The 27,635-nt window shown below is 38.6% G+C and overlaps 2 protein-coding genes across 3 annotated transcripts; one reads left to right on the forward strand and one right to left on the reverse strand.

Moving 5' to 3' along the window:
- Positions 1 to 134: 134 nt before the first annotated feature.
- On the reverse strand, positions 135 to 27,293 carry fam91a1 (family with sequence similarity 91 member A1). 2 transcript variants are annotated; one of them, XM_016533247.1, is made up of 24 exons: positions 27,144 to 27,293; positions 17,414 to 17,498; positions 17,041 to 17,192; positions 16,154 to 16,211; positions 13,546 to 13,613; positions 13,208 to 13,321; positions 12,735 to 12,825; positions 11,788 to 11,850; positions 11,483 to 11,589; positions 11,359 to 11,397; positions 9,909 to 10,021; positions 8,747 to 8,856; positions 8,469 to 8,578; positions 6,432 to 6,518; positions 5,985 to 6,114; positions 4,963 to 5,111; positions 4,433 to 4,567; positions 3,904 to 4,017; positions 3,722 to 3,794; positions 3,459 to 3,596; positions 3,048 to 3,155; positions 2,770 to 2,893; positions 1,972 to 2,041; positions 135 to 1,614 (listed from the first exon to the last, which is right to left on the reverse strand). In XM_016533247.1, exons 3-24 carry the CDS (start codon positions 17,122 to 17,124, stop codon positions 1,429 to 1,431), a joined length of 2,271 nt encoding a protein of 756 aa, XP_016388733.1. In that variant the 5' UTR covers positions 17,125 to 17,192; positions 17,414 to 17,498; positions 27,144 to 27,293; the 3' UTR covers positions 135 to 1,428. The 2 variants fall into 2 exon arrangements, with proteins under 2 accessions (XP_016388733.1, XP_016388732.1); XM_016533246.1 differs by lacking the exon at positions 27,144 to 27,293 and adding an exon at positions 18,462 to 18,745.
- On the forward strand, positions 20,981 to 26,074 carry klhl38a (kelch-like family member 38a). Its single transcript, XM_016533248.1, has 4 exons — positions 20,981 to 21,227; positions 22,074 to 23,430; positions 23,514 to 23,619; positions 25,403 to 26,074. Exons 2-4 carry the CDS (start codon positions 22,075 to 22,077, stop codon positions 25,690 to 25,692), a joined length of 1,752 nt encoding a protein of 583 aa, XP_016388734.1. The 5' UTR covers positions 20,981 to 21,227; position 22,074; the 3' UTR covers positions 25,693 to 26,074.
- Positions 27,294 to 27,635: the final 342 nt, after the last annotated feature.

Consider the following 27,635-nt stretch of genomic DNA (forward strand, 5'->3'; position numbering starts at 1 on the left):
GTGACACCCTGAATTTGTGTTGCTATAGTAATTACAGTCACCGGGGAGCCAGCCTGTCTGTAGCCGACCCATCAACAACCTGAAGAAAACAGCTTTTTAAATGACAAACTCCATGCTAACACTTGCAATGGGTGTTTTTGTAACATATTTATTAGTACTTTCATATTCTTTTTACATACTCATTTGTTATGACATATATTTTGGAGAATGGGATGGAGTGAGGGGAAAATTTAACTTCTGTACCCATTTAATTACAAGAGCATGTTCACAGTCCCATCAAACACACTACAACAGAGCGTTCCTACAATGCAGGGTGACTTTATAAAACTATCGGTTATTTTTTCCCTAACACTGTGACAGGGTCAGGCACGGAGCCGGTGTTGTTTTGGGTCCTATCGATGCAGGAAGGAATGGAAAGGGGAAATAAAGAGATGAGGAGAGGATGGTGCACAATACACACAACGACTCTACACACTCATCATGCAGCACCAAGATCTCTAATCGGTCTTCATACACCACTACCATAAGGTTTGATTGGGGAAACACTGGCAGCACCCTCAGTAAAGGCGTGAGGGGAAAAAAATCAGGCCACTGAGGGGAATTTAATTCTGTATTACTGCATATTCGCACAATAAACTCTAAACTTATTCTGATATTCAACACATCTAGGTACTGAGGGATAATCGATGACCTTGTTGTCACTACTTGAAGGTTTGTAGACAAAAGCAGATAGTGGGAACATGTTCAAACTGGCCTAGTTGAATACACGCATTTGGTGATACAGTAGTCTAATGGGCACAAAGCAAATAAGGCAGCGCAAATTAAAATAATAGTAAAAATCAACATAAAACAAGTTGGTCTTTGGTCTCAGTGAAGCAGAAACGCTCCTCTGCCAAGCAGAATTGAGACGGACAAGATTTCCAGCTGGAATACTACCTAATAAACCGTAATCAAGTCCCAACAAAGGTCTTGATTTCCAAAAGAAAAAAATTGAATAAACCTGAATGTCATCCACAGGCTTTGTGCAAAACGTAAACCTCAACTTTGTGTTTTCAAACCCTGCTGATTCAGTCAAGTAGTTTTTGAGATTTTGTGCAGTGATATCATGCATCAGGTCACAAAACATGGTAATACGAATAGGGCGACTTCATCCTTGGATGAATGGATTGGTCCTATGTTTTCCAAGCAAAGTCTATATACACATTAAAAGGTTTTTTGTAAATAGATTTTCTAGTTTTTGTTTGGGTGAATGGGACGTGTGATTGAAGCCGTCGGGACTTTACTCTGGACGCTCGCATCCAGACGTGACGGATGGCGGCAGCAGCGCTTGATGGCTGTGTGTGATTGAGTGCCACAGGTAACATGGTAACTCATGACATAAGCGGTGTATGGTGTGGATCTGAACAGGGTTATTTTGAGGGTAGTGTTTTATGTGGGCTGATCTCTCTGTGGGGCAGAGAAGTGCAGGGAGGGCGGCGCTCGGCCGCTCCATTCCTTTAGCTCGCCGTCCTTGAAGAACAGGTTGATTGCAGGGAGGGGGACCCCAGACTCTGCCGGGGGCTGACTCAGGGGACCCCAGACCCCGCTGTCAGGGTCCGCGGGCTGTTTTCCATCCTGTGAGGGACGGTGAAAAATAGTCGACTCAAGACACATACAAAGAACACCCGACAGTGAAAAATACCATGGGTCTCACTTCTTGCCCAATTTTATAGAGATTGTACTCTCATAGAGGAAATATTTTAGAGCAGAACATGACTAGAAAAAAATATATCCACTATAGAAATGTCCATGACTTTATAAGATTTCATTAAATTCCTGTAGGAAATAGCTATTTTAAAACTTGCTGATACTTCCTGGTTTTCCATGACTGTAATACAGCTGAATGACATCTTTGAAATAAGACATTAGCACTGCTCCTATGAACTAAACCCACATTATATTCGGAACAAAATAAAATTGGTGAAGATTTACCTGGAATGAATGAACAAAACTGAGAACTTTTAATGCCAGTTTTCGACTGGAATGTAGTAACTCTTGAAGACTGCAAAAGAAACAAGAGTGTGTTCTTTATTCTTTAGTCCGGTTTTAACATATATATTGTAATTAAAACTGTCAAAACGAACATAATTAAATATGCTTCATTTTTCTTTTAATGTATTCATTCAAGAGACGTTGGTTCTGATTAAAGAAGAGGCCAGTCACCGACTATCACAGAGACGAGTGTGATTTCTCACACCACCAATTTTAGTGTTATCTGTCACTGTGGTAGGGGCTATAATATTTCAAAAAAAGCCAGCGATGATAATAAAACGTGCCAAAGGTGAACTATTTATATTTTTGATCTGGAATGCATACATAGAATTGGTACTCTATGTGTATGATTATTTAGATGTTTATTTATAGCATGTTATAACATGTCTAATTATAATGAAAGCTCAACAAACTGTCATTTGTACAAACATGAATGTTAACTACTTATATACAGCAGATTAATTATATCATTACATATTTAATTTAGTTTTATTTCTGGAAAAGGAACTGAATGCATTAACAACAACAACAACAACAACAAAACAGGGAACAGGGATCAGTAAAATATTGGGATGGATTCAATTTTGCTTTGCTAGAAATATTTGCAGACATGCATTGGCACATTAAGCTATGGTGCTCATCACCGCTCAATATGCCACTGCATGTCTGCAAACACAGTATTTTTAAGCACTCTTAGGCACAGTAAAAAAAAAAGGGGACATTTGTTCAAGTTGTCACCTGTCTTTGCTGCAGAGTTTGTGGGAGACGATCCTCTGACACACTTTGCGGTTTAACTCCGAGCTAAAAAGAGGCATCCCAAAGCAAAGCTCCAGAGGAACCCATTCATCCTCACTGGACGACACTGGGAGAGTGAACAAACAGGATTTTCTGAGCACCTCATACTGACTCGGTCGCATGACCCGATTGATTATCAGTACCCACAACACATGTTTAACTCTATTCTGCATGATTTCTCAAACAAAATCTGCAGATTCTGGCTCTCAAAGAACACCTACCTTCTGTTCCCGGTTTCTTGCTGCCGTCTCCGTTATTCTCCTCCGTAACCAGCTCAAAAGATTCATTGCTTCCGCTGGCATCAAGCACTCCGCTAAGCTCAGGGTCTCCTGTGAGGAAAGCAAAGAGAGTGAATCTCAAGTTCCTTTGAGACCCTGCAGGTAGCGTTCAGGTTTCACTCTGATTAGTGATGCAATCAAATGTGTGGACTGCAATTAAAACATTAATTGAATTAGAGACCTGCTCTAATAAAACACACTGGCAAAAGCTTGAACCGGTTGCTCTCATTCTAATCTAATTGCAGCACTTATCGATACAGCCCTGGAGTGGCTAATGATCAGTATAGGGGCTGTCCTTATCAGGCATTTCAGAGATCTGTTAAATGGACAGTTAGAATTAAGAATTAGCCCCACCGTCGGCGTCACTGGGTCGTCTGCGATGTCTGTTGTTGTGGTTGAGCATGGTGATGTAGCCACACTGGTGCTCCAGATCCACTTTGTCCCGCAGGATCTTAAGGGCTTTGTGCGCACACATATTGGAATATGAGAACTCTGGGAGAGGCAACACAAATCGGAGTGGCCAGTTAGAAAGACTGGGCTATTCAGAGTACTAAACACATCTACAGTGACCCTAAAAAACCCTGGGCCACTATATGTATACACAACTAAGACTTTACCTGCTTTAAGGTCTTCGTCGTCAAATGGGTATGGGACATGGACAGTTTCACCGTGACCGTGCATTCCATGACCCTGAAAAGAGTGATTTTGTTAAATGTTTTAAAATGAAATTAAAATGAGATTAGATTGAGAAGGTGTTAGATATGAGAATTATTGGGTGTTCAGGGTCTCCCTGTATTACCTGGATGAGCACAGCAGAGTGGGTGAGGGCATCATTCAGCATTGTTAGCACGTTGGATGACGGGACAACCCCAGGGTCATGACCCCAAGATGTAATAAGCAGTCGGTCATAGGCCTGAGTAACATATCAAATGATTATGTAAAAGTTATTTTACTTACAAAAAGTATATATATATAGATAATAACAGGATATTTAGCATGTTTATAATGCATATACTGCCGTCAAATTTTTGGGGACAGTAAGTTTTTTTTAAAAATTAAAATTAATACTTTTGTTCAGTGAGAATGCATTCAATTTATCAACAGTAAAGACAATTATAATGTTTATAATTAAAGAATGCTTAAAAATGCATTACAGTTTCCAGATAGAAAATTTTGCACACAACTGTTTTCAATATTAATAATAATAATAAGAAATGTGAACAGGCTTCTTCAAAAACATTTTAAAAAAATCTTAAGACCCCTAATATACATATATACATACAAAGTACAAACAAAAATGAAATAAATATTTTTTTGCTGAAACGGACCTGAAAGATCTCTGGCAGCTTCCGGAGCCTGGATCCCTTGGACAGCAGCAGTGAAGGAGGGCCTTGACCAGTGACAGAATACAGATACAGTTTGAACCAGATGGAGCTGACCTCAGGAATGGCTGGACCAATGTGCTGGAAGAGACACATCAGACACATATATAGCTACTCTAAGATACATGGCCAACTTCCAACCAACAGCTCCTAGTGACAAAACATGTAATGAAGTGTAGTGAAATGAAGTTATTCCAAATGCACACCGTAACTTCTTCCCAAGGCCAAATGCTGACCTTATTTGCAAAAGACATCTAAACAGCATGTAAAAGATCATTATGGAAATGCAGAGATGTAGTTGGTGGGTAGCATTTTTGTACACGGTGCAGCTTTTATAAAGAAACCCGGAGGCAAGAGGACAAGGATACTCTCAAGAGGACAAGGATCTGACTGCTCACTGAGCACGTGCACAGTCTCGTAACTCCCAGCGTTCACACATCCCTCTCTACGGGTCTGACTACAGTCTCCTGGGCTACCTGAGGCGTGCAGCTGCTGATTGGCCGTATCTCGTTACTGAGTGGCGCCATGGAAACTAGCAGTTTGTAGTTTTTGTTCAACACACGGCTGCAGGTGGCAGGGTCCAATCCCAGCAGGCTTTCACAGCGGAGGAGGTCCAGAGGCAGGCCTGGCGAGAAACACAAACATACATCAGTGCCAACCTGGACGTGTGAACATGCGTCTACTTGTACCGCTCCATAATTGAAAGAAAATTTAATTTAATAAAGATCACAGTGATACAGTTTAAATAAGGACACTGATAATGACGTGTATTACCCATCAGAATCATTTCCACAAAATATTAAGCAGCAAAAACTGTTCTCAACACTGATAATAATAAGCGTTTCCTGAGCAGCAAATCTGTACATTAGAATGATTTTTGAAGGATCATGTGACACTGAAGACTGGAGTAATGATGTTGAAAATTTAGCTTTGCATCACAGGAATACATGATATTTTTAAATATATTAAAATAGAAAATTGTAATATTTCACAATAATATGGTTTACTGTATTTTTGAATAAATGCAACCTTGGTGGTCATATGAGACATCTTTCAAATACATTTAAATTTCCTAAATATTCCAAAAATTTGGCCACCTGTGTATATTTTTTTATGATGTATAGTTAGATTTCACATGCTCAATATGTATAGTATATTTGATGTATTTGCTTTTGCTCTGAAATTACTAAATTTACTTAAAATTAATTTTTCTATTTTTTTTTCAAAAATTAATTTTAATTAAAATTAAGAAAGAGAAACTATTATTAATAAATGTAAGAACTAAAACAGGGTAAATGATTATTGCATCCTTTTTGCATTGTTAAAAATCCATCCATGAACATTTTTAAAATGAAAATGATTCAAAAGAATTGAAACAAGAGTTGAACAAGAGTTGTCAAACATTTAATTTGTAAGAAACAATATAACATTTAATACATAAATATTTTATTGATCACCCAGGTCTAGTATATACAAGCCCTCAGATACTAACACATACCTATATTTGGTACATCAGGGCCCTGATCAGGCGTGAGATCTTTGTTGTAGCGCAGAAAGAGTATTGTGTTCCTGAGGGTCAGCGCATGGTCAAAATATCTCTGAGCCTCTCCTTCAGCAGTGCTCTCAACCTTATAACATAAAAGCATCCTTATCAAGCTCAACACACAAAGACAGTCATTATGTCAGTGAGTAAAAGAACGTGTGCAAACAAGAAAAGAATAACTAAAAGTTGGAGAGATATTAAGGGAGAAATGCAATAGCCTTTATGCTTTTGTGTGCGCAAGAGATGTGACAGCAGTGCCAAAGTGAAAAATGTGAGTGTGTGTGCTGTATAATCAGCCCATGGCGGTGGCCCCTTTCTATTTCAACACGAGCACAGAGACGGAGATTGTCTGTCCACTGTGTGTCCCTCAGCTTCTTTTGTGTCCTATAATAAGGGTATTACCTTCTCCAGTTCCATGAGAAAACTGTCCAGGGTCTCATCAGACAACTTCCCCACCTCAAACATCGTCACGGCGTGGCTCTTCAAGTTCTGAGACGAAAAACACCACATGAAATCCCGATATTTATAGATGATATACTAAACATATTTGATGATTGACAATCTTGGAAAACCCTTGAGTTCACTAAATCAGCAGTTCTCAACTGGTTTAGCTTCAGGGTCCAGCTTTTCCACTGGACTTCAAGTGGTGACACAACAGTACTAAAACGGTTTAGAGTACAAAATTGAATTTCGATTGGTTTCATGCTCTCGGCAGGCAATAATTCACCACATTAAACACATTGTGGAGGGCACAAACCAGGTTTGGTCTTTTCAGCAAGTGAACTCATATTTAACATATTCTGGGTTGCATTTAAGTAGTTTTGTTCATGTTTTTTAGGATAAATGCATGTCATACAACTTGCCCATATTGGCATCTGCTTCATTTGGCTGCTTCTACCAAGTAACCAATGAATTGGCATCTAAATACCACAGAGGACAATTACTGTAGTAGGGATGCCCGACATAAGTATCAGTAAGATCGGATATAGGCTGATATGAGAGTTCTTAAATTTATCATTAAAGGGACATATTGGCTCTTTAATAATGCATTCTTCTTTCCCTTATTTTTACATTTAGATTACCTTTGCTGTTGTCTAACGTTCAATCAAAAACAGCCCATAACTAGCCAAATGTTGCCAAATATCAAAACTCAAAATATACTACTCCTATGTTATGTGTTATACACAAGTTTAGCATGAAAATCACTATACAGCACTAATCATCAACATAACGGTTATTATAACAGTGTTATAAAACTGTTATAACACTGTAATCATGAGGAGCTCAAAGGCTCCCTACCAGTGCCACTCCCTCACAAAACTTATTAAGCATAGTTTTATCATTGGTAGAATGTTAAATGGGAAAAAATATTTCAATTGAAGCATTTCAGTCAAATACAATTTATGTAATATGTCAAACCTTTAACCTTCAGGAAGGCAAAAAAATTAAAAACCAACCCGTGGCAACAGTTTAAAAGTAGTTCCACGGTATAACCACAGACTTGGCAACCCTGTCTGCAACCTGTTTTCAGTCACAACCCACCAACTTCGAACCAGTGCACTAAATATTATCAAACACCTTTAAAGGGGTCATAAACTGAGAAATCAAAAATCCCTTGAACTTCTGATATATAAGGGGTCAATTGAAGTATTGAAGCCAATCTGCCAAAACGACAGCTTGTGGAATGTGCCACTTTGTGATATAATAGTGTGGCTAAACATCGCCTCCGCAGAAGATGATCAACGCCTGCTTCTACATCACTGCATGTTTAGCCCCGCCCACTGACTCGCGCACATAGTAGGTAAATGACAAGAGCAGCAAACGCAGGTCTACGCAGAAACCAAACGATAAACTTTATTTGATGAACTTCATTTTTAATTGAAGTTCCAGACCGCGTCAGTAAAAACGTGGACCTTTGTTCACTTCATTTTACCGTGGATTCGTTTACAAACAAGGCACAATTCAGCGCAGGATTTTCAGAAAGATTGAAACGAAAAGACGATGCTGTGCAAACTATATTGGATCCGATGTCGCACCACACAAGTGTGAGTAACTGTTTTCATTACGTGATCACTATTGCTTTGTCTGTTATTACAGATCATTTGATATGTACTGAGTATTTATGCGTTTTTAACCTAAAACACAGCAGCGTCCATTTAAGAAGGATGTAGGCTGTCAAACATTCACAACTGTTAGCCAATCATAGCAGTGGGTGTTTACTTCATAGTCTACAATCCACCACGCCTATTCAAAAAGAGCGCTCTGATGAGTTTATGTAAAAATCTTGATAACAAGTGAACCTCAGAGAACAGTACAAAATAAAAAACAAAGGCAGTTCATGACCCCTTTAAAATACACAGTAAAATAAGCCACATGTAGTGTTTCAACTAATGTCAACTGTAAAGCAGAAATACTTAAATCTGTGAATGAGACACTAACAGGGGACAGATTGCCCATCATGAGGAAGGCGGTGAGCGTGGAGTCAAACAGGAAGGCGATCCTCTTAGTCGGGGCGACTGGAATACTTAGACTGCTCACACTTGCAGTGTCTAGAGGACAGGGAAAAATCACACAGTCAATTTAATTCACGTTATTATTATTTCTGTACTGATGGGAGCCAGACTAATGTTTAATAATACACTGAAGTAAAGTGAGCTAGTGTCTAACGGATGAGTGGAAAGCGGTTTATGATTTAATGAATGCTGCTGTGCTCTCACCCTGGTCCTCCAGGCTGGTGGTGTCTGTATCAGTGGTTGAGGAACCTGCCTCCATCACTGGACTGCCACCCTCCCATGACAGAAGCATCTTCTGAGGGTCCATAGTGCCTCTGGCAAACGTGAGAACACACTCAGATATAAAACACAGTGAAACACCAGACTGAAGAGACATTCACACATACAGCAACTGCTGGTCACATTATAATGAGATTTTTTAACCGGCTATACATTCCCATTCTGATTTGATTTGATTCTCAATCACAAGCTCTTGATTTAATTCTGATTTCAATTTGTTAGTGAATCATTTGGGAATATTCATGCTACAATGTCAACAATTACTTACCACATAACACTACAGGTTCTCTTTATTTTTCCTTTCACGTTTCCAAATAGTTTAGCCATTACAAATTGTAAGATTATTAGACATTAGATGCAAAGTTAATATAAGACATTGGTACAGAGAAGAAGATTATTCCGATTTTTCCAGATTTTGAATGAAGAGTTGTTATAATGTCACTATGAAGAACACAAAAAAACCAAAGGTTTTCCTTTATGGGAAATTAATAAATAATAATGCATAACAATTACAACAATATAATAAAAAGATTTTTATTTTATTGAAGAATTCATTACTTTGAATTATTACATTATCAAAAATGATTAATTATTATTAAAAATTAAAGTATTATTATTTAACATGTTTAGCATGATAATTAAATAAATAGCTAGCATGGTGAATAGATATATGATAGAGGTGGAGTACTGCATGTGTTCGGTGTCAACAATTATCCACCACTAACCCAGCGACATCTGCTAGACGTGAGGTGGCACAAATTATGTTTGGCAGACATGTTTATGCATCAATTAAAATACCAATCCTAGGATTTTAGGAATCAATATTCAATTAATTGGAAGGATGTAATCCTAGTCATATTTGTGATTATGATATGGTATGGCCAGATTATGATATGGCCAGCCCACCAATAAACTCCGGGCGTCCAGCAGTGAGACTGGCCACTATGACCAATAACACAGATAAAATCTCTTAATGTGTAACAGCCCGGAGTTTGAGATTTCTAGAGCAGCAAGAGTTTTGTTTGTTTCTCAGACGTGAGCCAGCACTAAAAGCCTATTCATCAGTGTCAGGTATGTCTTCTCATACTTGAGTCTATTGACCGAAGGGGCACTCTTCCACGAGGGGTGCAGCTGGTCCGGGCTGATCACCTGACCCTTTTTGATAGCGAACCCCAGGCGACAATACATGGACACTGCATTCTGGAAGACAATAGAAAAAAAAGTCCAATATTCATACGCAATCCAGTGATGATTATTAACTACTATAATAGCATGTTAGCACAGTTAATTTACGAGGAAGTCAGGCAATCTCTGAATTATGTTTGGAAAGCATCCACACACACATCTTCATGAATAATCCATGAATATTTTCACCTGACAACAAGAAACATCAAATCTGTTGCATCCAACTGATTCTGCAGCTAGGCCAACTAAGCTAAGGTTATGAATACATATTCCCTTATTTTTCCAAAGGTTATTCTCTACATGGCCATAAGTACGACTCAGAATGGCTCTAGGTGAAGTGGAAAAGAAAAGAAAATTGCAGTACTGTCACATATGAAGATAAAACTCTGTTAGCTATTGAGAAAGATTGAATAGTATTGGAGAAAGTAGGTCAGGATTTGGGCTCCATACAGCCTGATACTATATTCCCTCATTGTACTTTAAATTATGGTGGGAAAAAAATTTGAATTTAAATATCACGGTGTACGTGCGTGTGTGTGTGGGGGGAGTGTGTGTGAGAGAGTGTTCGTTATTTTAAAGTCATTCGTAAAAGATGAGCAGAATTAAATTCTGTATAAATCATTCATTAATAAAGTTCATAAAACTATTCTTATATAAATGGATACTTTGATTGGCTTTATAAATTATTTACAAAAAAAGAAGAAAAAGAAAAGAGAAAAAAATGTCTCATGTTTCAAAAATAAGGTTCAATATTCAAGCTTTTCCAATGAAAGTATTTGTCTTCAGGCACATCGCTATCAAAAGGAGCCATGTCTGCCACAAACACTGACGGCAATGGATCTATTCAAATATACTCTGTCATCATCATTTACTAAATGAATAGGTTTTCACTAATAGGATGGCAGGAAACGTTTCATTCTATTTGTCTTAGCAAAATGTCAAAGAGATAATGAAAATGAATACTTGTGTAAAAATAAATTCATTGTTAAAGATCGTGTCCTTTGAGTCACATCAGAGTTGGCTTTTCTAATAAGGAGTTATGGATTTTCATGACGGAGCTCATGAATAAGCTTGTTTTCCACTCTGCCAGATACTGAAATGGTGCTAAACAGCTACAAAGGAAATGTGTGAACACAATGGTTCTGTCCTCATTCTGCATCATACATTCAAAGAAGGACTCATTTCACAACCCATCAAAAGGCAGAAGAATTTGGAAAATTGCCTTTGCGGCGGTAATTCCAGAACCGGTGCATCCTGAATTCACCGTTCTCCCAGTCAGCTATAAAGGCATCATTTCATATCAAACATTCCATGTAAATGGCCTTCCATTTTCATCCCTGCATGACACGTACCTTCACCAGGCCCAAGTCAATCTCCAGTACATTAGCCAGCTGAAATGACAAACAGAAAAGTGCTATGAGATTCTCAAAGACAAGCAGAATCACTAAAAAGAAATGAAAAGTGCACTGCAAACACCTCCGACACATTAGTCTGCTCATCGATGGAAACGAAGATTTTGTAGAGTAGCGTTTCGAAATAATCACCCTGGACCCTGTTCATGACAAATCCCTCAAGCGGCGGCACTGAAAATGAAAACCAAGAAGAGTAACCTAGATGTTTTCTCTGCTATTCCTCCAAATGGATTTGTGATCATCCTATCAACACTTTTTGATCAATGATTCTCCCATCCACTATTACGTACAATCTGTGGCGATGGACGAGCAAAATCCTTTTCCAAAGAGGTTCAAATTAAAGCCCATTTGATAAACTGCAGTGCTTACCTGATATACAGCTGTCATCTGATATGGGCACATCAAGATATATATAGCCCCGGTTGTACAAACCTGAAAAAATGGAGAAGATAAATAAATAGAAAGTTCTTGTACTGAATGTACCACCCATAAAAACACAGGGTTTCAGACTGTGACTAAATGGTGGCTTTTTCCAAACACTTTTCCTGCATGTGCGACTACATTTTTGTTAGAGGTCATACTGGTCTGACTTCAAAATTGCCCCACACTTTTGGATTGTGCGCTGCCATTATCTGCTCTGCATGGAAACCAATCAATTGCACAGGCCAATGGACAGCTCTGCGCAGACCAGTACAGACTGGATGCAGACTATGACAGTTTGGCTGAAATGTTAAATATTCAGTAAATATTACGTTGTTGTTATTATTATTATTATTATTATTATTATTATTATGTTATTAATATAATATATTAATATAATAATTAGTGGAGTGAGGGAATATAACTTTTACTATTTTAATCTTTTTATTATTATTATTCACCGTGGCAGTTATGGAGTCCCATTTCAATCTGTCAAAGTTTAAAAAGTTAAAGTCTATCAAAATTATGCTTATATAAAATGTGTAAATAAAAATTATAATTAAGAGTTGTCAAATTCTGGACCATTATATCATTAAAACATGCTTTTATGGGTCAAAATATGCAATATCATTGGTAATACAAGGTGCAATACAATAATAATGTCACAATTATTTTTTTAAAGGCCTGGTCACCAGTGCTAGCAAATCAGTATGTTCCACCATATGCAGTCCTGAAAAAGGATGACAATCAAACCAAAGTCTTTTACATTACATTATTACATTAATGCTAAAATATGAGTACACTGACTTGTATTTATGCATAGAGCATGACCTGGTTTGATCATCCTTATTTCAAGTGGTCTTCTAAAAAACTGAAACGGTCTCAGTGACACTCACTCAGAACCACGTTGTACTCCATTGATCCAGTCAGCTGGGGTCCAGAATCTATCATCTTATCAATGGCCGCCTTCTCCGCCACAGAGCAGATCTAGAATCAACCCAGCACAAAAACAATAAAGGCCAGAGGTTTTTCACTCCAGTTACAAACCTTCAAATGAGCAACTAGAAGACATTTTGTAACTCTGATAGTTTCATGTGGGAAATATGAGGGAAAATGTAGCTGTTGAGAATAATTTGGTTCTTTGCTTTGATGTTTTGCTCATCTTTTTTGTTTAAAAATTACATAACTGTTAATGGTGTGTTTGAAAACACAGTTACACCATAAAAGAAATATTAAATGAATAACTTATTTCTATTCTCATTGATTCCATTTCTTTGAAGTAATATTATTTCCCTTTTTCCATTTCCAAAAGCCTAATGTAATTTTATGAACAAGACTAAAGAAACATTGTTAAATTAATCCGCCTTACCCTGATGTCATCCTCGGTGATATATCCGGTCTGTACCACCCACCAGGGCTCTACTGTGATCTCCACAGGTTTTGCTGGCAGGAGATCCCGAGCCGATTTCCTCCGGAAGAATTTCTAGCCACAGACAGATGCTGCTTAAGCAACAGTGTGAGGTTATCACCGTGTGTGCAAAGCACTGCTCTCTATGGATTACATCTTTCATCTTCAAAGGGAGCAATGAAACCATCCAGATTTGAGAACCATCTAATGAACATCATCTTGAAATCCCAGAAGATATTCTATGGAAGTAAACCGTAACATCCTAATTGATCTACAGCATAAAACCAAGAGCGACTTACTTTGGAAGATCTGCACTGGTTCATTAGGTCAATGTACTGGTTCCTGCCAATCCCAAGCAGCCTCAGACCTGAAAGATCAACAGTTAGATCAATAAATACGCTAATGGACACTAACTACCAAATATTTTATGGATGGACACCTAATCTGCAATCTATGACCCTGTTTACACCAGGATCGGAAATTAACGAGGGCTTGGGACAAAAATTCAAGATAAGGGCACCAAAAGAACAAAAAATTAAACTAAATCAATTTTGAGTCAAATGCGAAAATTTTTTGATTGAAGTGTTGATTTTGCAGTGTAAGACCGCTTCAGTGCTTATAATGGGAGTCATGGACCATTTGTAATGTTTTGTTTTGTTTGTAATTGTGTAAATACATTTGTCAACATAAATGCCATGTCAGAAGCAGCTTCTTTTCTACCTCTGCAGTGTAAAGATGTTAATAAAATTTGATTGGTAAAAGTCTATAGTATTCACTATACGTTGGTGTAAAAAAAGCAAAAAAATCTGCACACTGTTGATTCCAAATTTTAAACAAATTTTTGATTCATTGTAATCATTATGATCACAACATGTAATCATTGCCTTAATTGTGTTCTTTGTTTCTGCTTGAATGCGTCATTAACTGCATGATTTTTATTATAATAGAACTGTACATTTCTGCCATATGGACATTACTTCGACAGTCAGCTCTGATAACAAATTACTCTTAATTGTAACGTAGAAACGTGCATCTCTTGTAAAGCTGCTTTAAAACAATAGGTCTCATTAAAAGCTCTATACGAATAAATGTGAACTGAAATGAATAAAAATTGAATTTTGAGCAGAATCATTATTTAAACTTCGGATGTACATGTATGTGCATTTAAAGCACAATGGATAATTGATAAGTGACCAGGCAGCATTACAAACACTTACATGCTTACACGCGTTTTCGAATATCTCCAAATGTGGTTTGAGGTTCACAGAACATTTTGGACCCAGTTTTCACCTCTATTGAGCGCTGACCACTTATGCATGCAATTGGTAGGACATCATAAATGTCCTTTAGTGTTTGGAGGAACCTCTGTGATTTTAACATATTCCTCTATGCCCCAGATCCTACCTTCCTGGGGCCTCAGCAGCCTGTCCCTCACCATGCATAAAGGCACAGGGGTCTGGGATCATTAGAGAAGGCCAGGCCTGACCACGATGTGCCAGGCATGATGCCAAAGGCTGTGGGGTGAGCTGTGAAGGGCAGGAGTGCAGCTTCACTTCAGACAAAGAGATTAGAGCGAGAAACCCATGCATAGCCTGCTGGCTACCTTCTGTCTACCCAACCCAAAGACCATGTTCTGTGAGATCTCTGAGCATGCACAGCCAGCTATTATGGGCCAATTACAAATGATTTGTTTCATAACATAGTTTAATGATGTGCTATTATGCCAATGATTTTGTACCCAGATGCTTTGGGGTACAAATATATGACTGTACAGCCTTGCACAATTCACTTTAATGTTTGCCTGCAATTCACATAAGAGTGTTGACATCAATTCGCCGAAGATACGCCGGCACATTTCTTTCAGTTGAATAATGACAAGACATATGGGTAAATATAAGGGGTTCGTAAAATGCAATGATACTCTAAAAATCTAATTCTAAATTTTTCCACAAAATAATATGTGATGGTTTGTCTTGTTGTCAGGTGCTTGTACACTATTATATTGCTCCTTTGTGGTGATTGCAAAATTCATTTGCAAAAATGAATAATCCAACTAGCCATACGAAATGCCGCAGTCCAAAGTCTAAATACATTTTATGTCAATGTCTGTCTATTTACACAGTATTTTACACTTGAACCTCAGCAACCCTTTAAAACAGCATTATTTAATGTAATTTTAATGTCACCATTTAATGTAACTTTACCATTGTCATGAATACATTTTATAATCCTACTTCATATTTCATTTTTATGCTGTGGCATTTTCACAAACTATTTCACTTTGTTAACACTTTTTCAATAATGTTCAATTCATTAACATCAGTTAATGTATTAGGAATCAATTAACAATGAACATTTATTATTCCAGCATAATGTTAATTTCTACATATACTAATACATTTTTAACATTTCAGTTATAAATTAACATTAGTTAATGTATAATAAATTAACAATGACCATTAGTATATTCAAAAAATAATATTAAGCTAAATCAACCTCATGCATTAACTAATGTTAAGAAATGAAACCTTATTATAAAAATGTAACCCATGTTTCTGTATATTCATATATTTCACATTTTCTAAATATTATTTCACTAATCATTATTTAGTAAATGCATGTATGCCACGTCTGAGCTGCATTAAACAGTAAATGCATCTTTTTGTAGAATATATGGCACATTTAAAGCATCAAGAAAGCAATGCCATATTTCTTCTGAAGAATTAGCAAAGTACATTCATTAAAATATTTACATTCACTATTAGTCAGAGTAATTATGTGCCGCTTCATTCTGAGTGAGCAATGTACAGTCGTCTCTAGTGGCTTGTGGCCTCGTTATTGTGCATGAGCAGTCAGCAACAGTAACAAATAACGATTCCCAGCTCTGACAGAGAGAGAACAACTTACAGTCAGCAGCAGTGAAGTTGGGCAGGGAATCATAACTCTTCTCACAGTTCATGATGTCCTGAATGAAGGAGAAAGAGATTGGGTCATGCACTTGCAATCAAATGAAGTTCAATGAAACAATACTTTCACCTAAGAGTTATGATTCTGTCATCATTTACGCTTCCTCGTGCCTTTCAAAACCCATATGACCTTCTTTCCTCGATGGAAAACAAAAAGAAATGTTTACAGTAGATTGTCCAAGCTGCAATTTTTCATAGAATGCAAGTGAATGATGACTGATTTTTCTCACACAAAGCAATAAACTACTTGTTGGATGCTTTTTTTGTGTTTTTCTTCTTTTTTGGAGTTTGGCATCCTGGTTCCCATCCACATTCATTGCATGGAAGAGAGCATTAAAACTTCTCCTTTCTCAGAAAAAAGAAAGACATACATGTTTGGAATAACATGAGAATAAGTAAATAATGATAGTGAACTTTCCCTCTGAATGCTCTCAGAGCATTATTTAAAAACGTACTAAGAACACCGGTAAATGAATTTGCATAAGTGACACCAGAAGCCACACAGACAGAAAGCAGACACTGTTGTTATATACGATAAAATATGGTAAGCTGACACTCTGCATGAGTCATTTACAGTAATCCTCATATGCGCAAACAAAACACTAACGTCTAGCAAACAAACATGTCTGAAGCATTATCAGAATGCAGAACTTGTACTGTAATGAGCTTATGAGTTAATACTTCTCTATCGCCTCTATCATTAAAGGAAGAAAAACCCTTGCAAACTAGATCAGTAAAACACTGAATGCTTGGATGCCAGCCCAATAATAAATAAGAATGAAAAAGCAATTACGGTAAACGTTATTCAAATAGTTGACTTGACCGAACCTCCATGATGCTGATGTAGTAGGAGAAGGGGGTGACCCGCAGACCCTTGACCATGATGTCAGACAGGTGGTAGGGGTAGAGCATCAGATGCTCCCGGCTGTACTTCAACAGCTCTTCATAATACTTGCGTTCATCCTTCTTCACATGCCTGACTGTTAGAGAAGAGGTTTTTGACAGTGTTGTGGGACACTAAATCAGAGAAACGAGGCTCATTATTTCAATTTAATTACATCTGCTGACAGGAGCTACAATGAGCTTGTTGGTCGGCCAGAGTGGAGTGAGAAACACAAATGGTTTGGAACAATGTCAGAATGAAAAATAGGAGTTATGGAAGAGAAAAGCAATAGACTTTCTCCGTTCATCTAATGCTTACCTAGGTTATTGCGGAAGCGAAGCTGGTTTCGGATACTGTACAGAAGAACCTGCTTGTCATATTCACGCTGCGAGTTTCCCAGGCTCTATAAATAAAGCAAGATGACAATTAAAACACTGCAAAGCTTTTTAACAGAAATGAAAGTGCAAATATATTTAATTCCAATGGATTTAGTTACACAATGCAAACACATAATATTTGGCATTATTGAATATTATGAATGTGAAACTGACTTTGTCTATCTGATTTCAAATGTCAAAAATAATTTCCTTCTGAAAAAAAATCTACATTTTATCAAATTTCTATGCTATCCACATTTATTCCTACTGCATTTGTCTCATTTGTTCTGCTTTTAACCCTCTGATGCATGGTTTCTCTAGCCATAATTCTTCTATTCTATATTGCAGTGGACAAATAACTCTCAAAATATATATTTTTGATTAAAAACTAAAATAAATCAATCAATTCTAAATATCAATAAACAATTATAAAACAATAAATACAAATACATAATGATCATTTACATTTTGTTCACTGCAAAATAAAACATGAACTATTGTTTAATATTATTCAATAAAAACTAAACATTATTTGAATAATATATTGTTCAGTGTAATATATTGTACATATTATTTCAAAGCATAAATAAACATTACACTATTTTATTCCCACATGCTTTAATAACTTTTAGAAGAAACATCTGATACAAAGTCGACACAAACACACACTAATGCAATGATTAATTTATATATAAAAAATGCAATTCCTACAGTTTTTTATGATTAGATATCATGCAGAGGAATCTTATGACAGAAACGAAACTATAATTATGATGATGATGATGTGTATGTATGTGTATGTGTATGTGTATGTGTGTGTGTGTGTGTGTGTGTGTGTGTGTTTACGGATAACTGAATGAATGAGATGAATGACAGAATCTCTGGAAATCATGCTGATGCTGTGAATTATTATGCAGGCAGGGCAGGCAGTGATGGGAGTCAGATGGTAGTCAAGTCAGATGGTGTTTGTGTGCTGTGTGTTACTGTACCTGTTTGACATTAGCTGGCAGTTTGTTCCACGGGTAATTCTGCCTGATGTGAAATTCTACGTCCGTATTCATTGCTGGACTCGAGCTCCACTGTTATTCAAACAGATACTCACGGGCTTGCGGGTAAGTCCGAGATGACTATACCCTCCCGGTACTTATTCAGTGATAAGACACCGATAGGAAATTAAATGTCTCCTTTATGAATGTTATTTTAGCCTTGACAGTAAACGTCCACTTCCTTGTTGTATTTTTAAGCCAGCCTTTGTCACGCTTCTGGCTATGTACGTCACTTCCGCTCAGCGCGTGACGAAAGGAGATTGCAGTCATGATTCACATATATGTTAAATATAAGAACAAATCAATTTTCTATACTAATTGGGTTAAAAATGGTATTCTAATGGTCTCACAGTTGATAAATAATGAAGGATATTTACTTACATATACTGAATTTTTAGAGAAATTTGGTATTCCAATACCTCCGCGTGAATATAGTATTGTAATTGGTGCAATACCAGCAGGATTTGTGAGGCTTTTAAAGGGATTTAGTGAATCTAAGCAATCAACATTTAAAAAAGAGATCTTATTAAACGGTATTGATATCAAAGATAGAAAATGTAATAATACATTTTTTAGATGTTTGATTCACTGCCCTGCAACATTTCGATGTAAGTACTTCTGGAATAACCATTTTGAGAATATCAACTGGAAATTGATTTGGACTTATAATAACAAATTCTGTGTCACAAATAAAGTTAGTGAAGTTTACTTTAAAATTATACATATAATTTATCCAACTAACCAGTTTCTCAAGAGATACAGAGCTGATCTCTCTGAATTTTGTGTTTTTTGTGGAATGCATGTAGAGATTGTTGTGCATCTTTTTTTTTGAATGTATGTATGTTCAATTTTTCTGGATTGATGTTGAATATTTATTTACTATGTTGAGTGGATCTAAAATTAATGTAAGAAAAAGAGATGTTATATTTTATTTTGATAAAAAAAAGATATGGATAAGAGTCACATTTTTATGCTAAATCTTCTAATATTATTAGGTAAGTTTTACATACACAAATGTAAATGGTCAGAAAGGAAGCCCAGTATCTCCCACTTCAAAGTTGATTTGAGGATTTATTTAGAAACTCTTCAAGGTCTGTCAAATCGGAAAGCAATCAGAACTATGGACACGCTCAAAGAACTAAACTCCTCTTTTCTATTGTAATTATTGATGTATACCCTCCTTATTATTTATTTTTCTTTCCCTTTTCTTTTTGTTTTCTTCCAGAAAACGTGAACACCATGTTTGTAACCTTTTGTTATACTTTTTAATGTTAATTGTTCAGCATATACAATAAAAAAAAATAAATTAAAAAAAAAGATTCGGCACATAGTGTATCAGAACCTAAATATAAGTTTACATTTAGTCCCGTCTTTTTCAGTGGGTTCAACTGAATCATGAAAAACATCCGACTCAAATGAACGATTCATTCACGAATCAGGCATAGCTGCAGAGACCAAACATTAAAACGCATTGCATTCAAATGTTGTGAGGGTGTAACCAAAATAAACCGTGATAGCTTAAATTGAAACTCATATGCTAAATCTTTGCCCACACCTTATTATAAAACTATCACCATCAAGATTTTGATACAAATATCTTCTGTTTTTGTTAAGATAAATGCATAACCACACCTACAAGCCACTAGGTAGGAAAGCAGTGCAGTAGGCAAAGCAAACACAGCTGTGTACATCAAAGGGAACAGGTGACATTACTGAAGATGATGCTCCCTTGCTGACATTCCAGACTCCATGGCATTCTGGGGCTGTCATATAATCTGCCTAGATGCATGTTTGTTTTTCTTTCCCTCTCCAGCAATCTAAACATGACAGTAATTCATCTTCTCCCAGGCCAGCATGCAGCTGATGATAGGGCTGTAAGGAGTATATGTACCAGTATCTAAGGTTCAGTTCATCTGATATGATTTTTTTTTTTTCCATTTGCATGCTTTGGCCACCCTTTTCATTTTCTTTTATGTTGATTACATACATTAGTATACTTACATAAAAGCAATTCATTGCTAATCTATCACTATAGGACACTGACGGAATATATAAAAAGATATGTTAGGTCTCTATGTAACATAAAGCCTGTGAAACTAGATAAATGGATAGATATATTGAACCATGACTTGACTTAGAGCTTGATTTGAAGAACAAAATATTTACAATTCTGAAAGGTGAATGCAACTTAACAGGCAGGTAAATAGCAGCCCGTTTTGTTGTTTTTTTTACTTATTTTCTCAAGCAAGATGCAAACCAAGGTAACCGGGCCTAACTGTTCAGCTGTTCACCGTACTCATCCTAGCCATCAGCACTGCACTATATTTACCAGCTTCCTGGGTTACACAAGCCTGCCAAGGGGTGTGCACAAGCCGTCAACCCCTTCCTCTGTCCTCCGGATAAGCCGGGTTCTCTGTCACTGCCATAGAAAACACACAAAATGCATAGTGCACGGCCTACCACTGTGGGAGCAAACAAGGGGAGGGTCACATGTGAGCCCTGGACAACAGCAGCCCTCCAGACTATTCTCGGTAACTGGAATGTACACAGCGACCTCATGGCAGACTCCAAACTTGAGACCTTGTGTCTTTCTTCATGTCACTTTTGACTCTGTCATCTTTGAGAGAGAAATCTGGGAGAAATGTATTTGCTTTTATCCTGCTGAACTGTGCCTGATTCGTCATCAACTTGAGTGTAAAGAACAAACAGGTGCGTTCAAGAGCTACTTTAAAAATATATGAAACCGGATTTAATTGAGGAAATGCTTTATTGTACAGATTGTGAATTCTGACAGAGCATTTACTTTTTAAAAAGTAGTTTACCTCTTCTGAATTGTCCTGCTAATGCAATGCAAGTTTTTAATAATACTAATAAGCAGTTACATGTTATGATCTAGCAAAATTACAGTCAAGATAGTGAAATCCTTATTTATTGAGATTTTCTTACGGCAGTTGTTGTTACTGTCATTTTCACAACTGCACTGGCGACTGAGAGTTTGCTGTCTATTTTAAATAAGTGCCACTGAAATATGATATGGTATCTTTTATCTTTGGGAAATACTTTCAGCCTTGTTGTGGTGTCTCAGAATGGTGTTTAATAATAATAAGAAAAAACAATTAGCATCCCAAAATAGATGTCAGACAGGCCCATGTGATCTGGAGTGAAATAAAATAAGTAGCCGTCTCTGGGGTGATTAGACGACTTAGCGTTGATAATAGCCCCATGAAATGTCCTCGTCTAAATGGTTAGACTGTCAAGGGCAAACCTACCGAGGGGATCAGAAACAGCTGGCAAGTGATACAACGGCGTTGATAAACTTAGCTTTGATAGGGAAATGTAGCCGCGCTCTGCACATGGAAGCATTAAAATGATTTAAGGGACACTGGAATAGAACGTCGTGGCTTGGCACTAAACATCAGGGGTGATAAAATAGAGAGAGGGAGAAAGGGAGGAAAGGTTGTGTGGTGGCCATGACAACAGCAAACCATAACTTCACCTATTTACCGTGACTGAACAGTAATTTACCAGTAAACTCTCAATCCTTTCCCTTTGCAGCATGGCTAGTACATCAACAGAGATCTTTCCATTCAAGGACCAAGAGCTCCCCGCACACCTCCTGTTTCAATTGAACATACTGAGACAGGAGCAGATATTCACCGATGTGATCTTGTGCACCGAAGACAAGGAGATCCCATGCCACAGGAACGTCTTGGTTTCCAGTAGCCCGTACTTCCGAGCCATGTTCTGCAGCAACTTCCGGGAGAGCAGCCAGGCTAGAGTGGACCTGAAAGGCATCGCATCGGAGGTCATCGAATGTGTTGTGGATTACATCTATACTGGTACCATCACCATCACCATGGAGCTGGTGCTGCCCCTGATGCAGGCGGCCTCCATGCTGCATTACGGGAGGCTCTTCGAGGCCTGCTCCACCTTCCTACAGGAACAGCTCAATCCGGAAAACTGCCTGAGCATGATCCGGCTTTCAGAGATCCTTCACTGCGAAAGCCTCAAGGAGAGAGCCAAAGAAATGGCTGTGCGGTGTTTCTCGGACGTAGCTGCTTCTGAGGACTTCTGTGAACTCTCTCTTCCTGAGCTAATGTGCTACCTGGAGGACGACCGACTGTGCGCGGAGGAAGAGCAGGTTTTCGAGACGTTACTTGCTTGGATCCACCATGACCCCTTTTCCCGGCGAGGAGCCATTCATGACCTCTTTAAGAAGGTCCGGCTGCGGTACATTCATCCGACGTACCTCTTCCAGTTTATCGCCAACGATCCGCTCGTCCAGTCGTCTACGCTGTGCACCGAGATCATCGAGTCTGTGCGACGTCTGATGTTTTCCGTAAGTGCCAAATGCACTCAAGAGCTGAAGCCCCTTTGGACCACACCACGTCGTTACACGTGCCGGGAGACTCTGGTGGTGGTTGGAGGCCGCAAGAACAACGAACAGACGTCTCGAGAGGCGCTTCTCTACGACGAACGGACACAACGGTGGCAGTGGCTTGCCAAACTACCTCTGCGACTCTACAAGGCGGCGTATGTGTGTATTCACAGCATTTTGTACGTGGTTGGTGGCCTCAGTCTTAGTCTGGTATCTGGAGACAGTGCAGTTAGCGCCACAGTTTATACTCTCTCATTGAAGACCAACCAGTGGAGGACCGCCGAGCCCATGCTGGAGCCACGTTACGCCCATCAGTGCGTCTCCTACCTTCACTTCATCTTCGCTCTTGGTGGAATAGGGCCGGATAAGCAGATCTCAAATACGGTGGAGCGCTACAACAGCATGTTCAATCAATGGGAGGCCATGGCGCCGATGCCCACAGCAGTCCTACACCCTGCAGTCGCAGCCAACGATCAGAGGATTTACGTGTTTGGAGGCGAGGATGCCTTGCAGAATCCAGTGAGACAAATACAGGTAACAAAAGTCGTTCAGAGAATATAATCTGTGCTTCGCTCAAGGTGTGATCCCACATGACAAATGCCTTTTGTCTCCCCAAGGTTTATCACATCTCCCGCAACTTGTGGTCTAGACTGGAAACCAGGACAGTGAAGAACGTCTGCGCACCTGCTGCTGTGATAGAAGACAAGATTTATATTGTTGGAGGTGGGTTAAACTGTAAGAAAGAATATGGAAAATCTGATATTTAAAACTATGGAACCATGGCTCTACAAAAGAAAAAAGCAGTTGTTGAGTAGGTGAATTAAAAAATAAGAAATACCTTAATTTTTAGTCGGTTTGGATTTTTTTTTTTTTTTGTAAATCATTTGAGCGTTACAACAGCATGTTCAGTCAATGGGAGGCCATGGCGCAGATGCCCACAGCAGTCCTTCACCCTGCAGTTGCGGCAAACGACCAGAGGATTTACGTGTTTGGAGGCGAGGATGCCTTGCAGAATCCAGTGAGACAAATACAGGTAACAAAAGTCGTTCAGAGAATATAATCTGTGCTTCGCTCAAGGTGTGATCCCACATGACAAATGCCTTTTGTCTCCCCAAGGTTTATCACATCTCCCGCAACTTGTGGTCTAGACTGGAAACCAGGACAGTGAAGAACGTCTGCGCACCTGCTGCTGTGATAGAAGACAAGATTTATATTGTTGGAGGTGGGTTAAACTGTAAGAAAGAATATGGAAAATCTGATATTTAAAACTATGGAACCATGGCTCTACAAAAGAAAAAAGCAGTTGTTGAGTAGGTGAATTAAAAAATAAGAAATACCTTAATTTTTAGTTGGTTTGGATTTTTTTTTTTTTTGTAAATCATTTTAAGTCATCTTGAGGATGCCTTGGAAGTTTGGTCATGCCCCCTAGTTGGTGCTGGATTCCTGGTTGAGAACCACTTATTTAATTTAGTTAGTTAATTGACCCTTCGCAAATACGTCCGACAAGCCATGCCGCTCTCACACTACACATCATGTTCTCACACAGTAAAAAATACATTGCGGAACAAAGAGAAAATTGAAAATGTGCCGACAGACAAGACAGAGCAGGTTACTTTTGGTATGAAACAGTCTTAGCTTTTAAATTGTCATTTTGTAAGAAATTCAATCAATAAATACCATTTTGTGGTTCTTTAATGTGCAGTTCAAGAGGCATGTGAACCAATCATCTTTTCACATTTACTTAAAGCACAAAATAAACGTGAATGAACATCTGAAGGTATTTTAACTGCGAAAAGACATCAATACACACCATTTTTCAAGTTTAAGTCCACCGAAGTTAGTCTACTCTCCTGTCTGATTTGTTTATTGGACAAAAATGGCGGATTCAGCATTATGAATGGTCAGATGGCCTGTCAATCAAGCTCACTGCGAAGGGTCGGTTGAATAGACTATCGGTGCGTTCCAAACGGGATACATCGCCCTCCGAAGGACACTTCGGAGTGAAAACAATCATGGCCACCATATTGAAGGGTCGTTCCAAACCGAAGTTCTCAAAACTGGCCCTTCAAAGGGCCCTTCGGAATGAAGGATTTCGAAGGGTACAACTGATGGACACTTCGGGCTCCCATGATCCTTTGCGCAGATTCTTTGCATGATGACGGCTCCTCCATGTGGGCACGTGATGGGCTCCTCCGTGTGGGCACTTCAAGAAACAGTTGTTTTGTCCCCTACACCCTTCAACTCTTCGAAGCTCTCACTCCAGAGGGGATAGGGATGAGCCCTTCCGAATGGAACGCAGGGAAAGATTTCAGATTGAATGGTTTCACTCACTTGGCATATATTATGATAAATAATGATGATGTTTAATGTTTAGATGAAATTTAATGACATCTACGGTCAAGGGGAAAATCTTGCCCCTTGCTAGGATCACACAATAATCCAACCATGAAACATTATGCATCATTTGATGAGTTGATACATTAATTAAACTGCTGTTTATTTTCAGGATACACAAGAAGAGTGATTGCCTATGACACCAAAGCTAATAAATTTGTGAAGTGCACCAACATGAAGGAGAGAAGGATGCACCATGCGGCCACAGTCATCAATAACAAACTCTATGTGACCGGAGGACGTTTCCTCAACGGTCATGATGTCATCGAAGACTCAGACTGCTTTGAGTGCTACGACCCTAAAACAGACGTGTGGACTTCTAAAGGATCGTTACCGTACAAACTGTTTGATCACGGTTCACTGTCGCTGATCTGCGTCTCCAACCGCCCCAACCCACCATGACTGCTCAGAGAACACAACATCTCTGCTTGGGCGTCCCGTTCGCTCCCCTGCTCATTAAGGGAAATGAGAAATATGGGGCCACAGCTGAGACTGGAAACCATCTGAGGAAGGTTGCATTCGTTTGTGGGTTGAGTACATCTCAGCTGTGGCTTTGATGGTATGCTGCTGGTGCTCGCCAGCATCTGTGCCGTCTTAAATCAAAAGAGATTTGAGCTGGCAATCGCAAGTGTCACAGTGGACCTCAGGGAGTGAGCCCAGGACCTCAGAGCAAAATGGCAGACTTATGCAATGTACAGCTGTCCTTGCAGAACTGTGACCCGAAAATCTTCAGACAGATGTTTCTCATCATGATCTCCTTCTCTCAGAATGGCTTGAGCAGCCAAATTTTAGTCAATAGTGCCTTGTTAGCAGTGTTCGAACTATACCGTGGACTTTGGGGGAGCCCACTTGTTTTTTGTTTTATTACGGGGGGGGCTTGCAATGACTTACAAAGATACATAACAGCTACAAGTGTATGCACTACTTGCTTTATGCAAGCACTATATAGGATAAATCACTATACAGGATTTACCCTATTATACTTTATCGACACGAATTGATAGGTGAAACAACAAACAGCCACCCACAAATAGTCTATAAACAAAGCATCAGGCTGTCTGAGTTCACATGAACAACGGTTAAAGTTACTCAACCGCAGAGTCCAGCGTTTATATTTTTTCTACGAATCTTTGAGTTAACGTACTAAACATGAGCCGAGCTCCCTCTAGCTCCCCCGTAGTTCGCACCCTGCTTGTTAGCATGAATTTAATTGGAATAACAGGATAATTGGATATGACATCTTTTTAGCCAGTGTAAAATCTACAAGCATAAGGACATGACTGTTTGTTGAAGTAATCGGTGAAGTGAAGAGCACATTGCCTGAGAGCTGTGGTGTGTGGTCAGTTCTATGTCATTAACGAATGCCAAAAACGAACCTAATGGATCATGAAATGCTTGATGTACCATGCACGCTAAAAGTATGTGGGCACCTGATTCTAATTAACATGGTTTACTATTTCTGCTACACACACATATCTAACCGATGCATAAAATCAAGCATACAGCCATGCAATCTGCTGAGATGAACATTTTCAGTATGGGGCCCTTTTCTGTTCCAGCATGACAATGAACCCATTTCGGGGTTTGGAACATGGAAATTAACTGGGGTAAACTTTTATAGATGTACAAGGGTGATTATATTCAAATCAAATATGCTTTTTGGATTTCCAATTGCTCCATCAGCAAAATGTTAATAATAATAAAAAAATCAACAGCAGTGATTCTCAACCTTTTTGACGCGAAGGTCCCACCTTATTTTAGGGACAGCATTCAAAGACCTTCCTAAACTGAGAAGCAACTATTAGCATTTTAGCAAGTTACCGTAATTACATATAAATAAGTTTAAGACTTACTGTTGGCCCTCTGGAGGTTTGTCTGGGTCAGTGGCAACCCCCTTTCAATTCTGCTCTACACAATTTGCATGTCTCCCTTATTTGACACACTCAGCTGAATTCATGGAGCTTTCGCCTAATGAGCTGGTGATCTGAATCAGGTGTGTTTAATAAGTGAGACAATAGCTGTGTCTCATTTAGAAGGCTGCGCCCTCCGGAGGTCGCATTCGAAGGCTTCATACGTCATGGAGGCTGTCTCATTTCAGAAAAGCAAGTAGGACACTCCGAATGCGACCTTCTTTCACAGGAATTCGGAGGATGCATGAGGTGTATCCTTCACTGCTACAGATAACCCACAATTCTTTGCGTCGCCGTAAACAACCGTTGTTAATTTGAAAAATGCCGGCGCCGGCAGATGTACACACAAGCGCAGATGTGATGTTTACAACTTACCTTAAAATTGCCTCGGGTAAAAACGGATAAACTTTGTTCTTAATATCCTCCTCCTTTTTT

The sequence above is a fragment of the Sinocyclocheilus rhinocerous genome, unplaced genomic scaffold, assembly GCF_001515625.1.
Source record: "Sinocyclocheilus rhinocerous isolate Xijiao unplaced genomic scaffold, SAMN03320098_v1.1 scaffold574, whole genome shotgun sequence".
In the NCBI taxonomy this organism is placed as follows: domain Eukaryota; kingdom Metazoa; phylum Chordata; class Actinopteri; order Cypriniformes; family Cyprinidae; genus Sinocyclocheilus; species Sinocyclocheilus rhinocerous.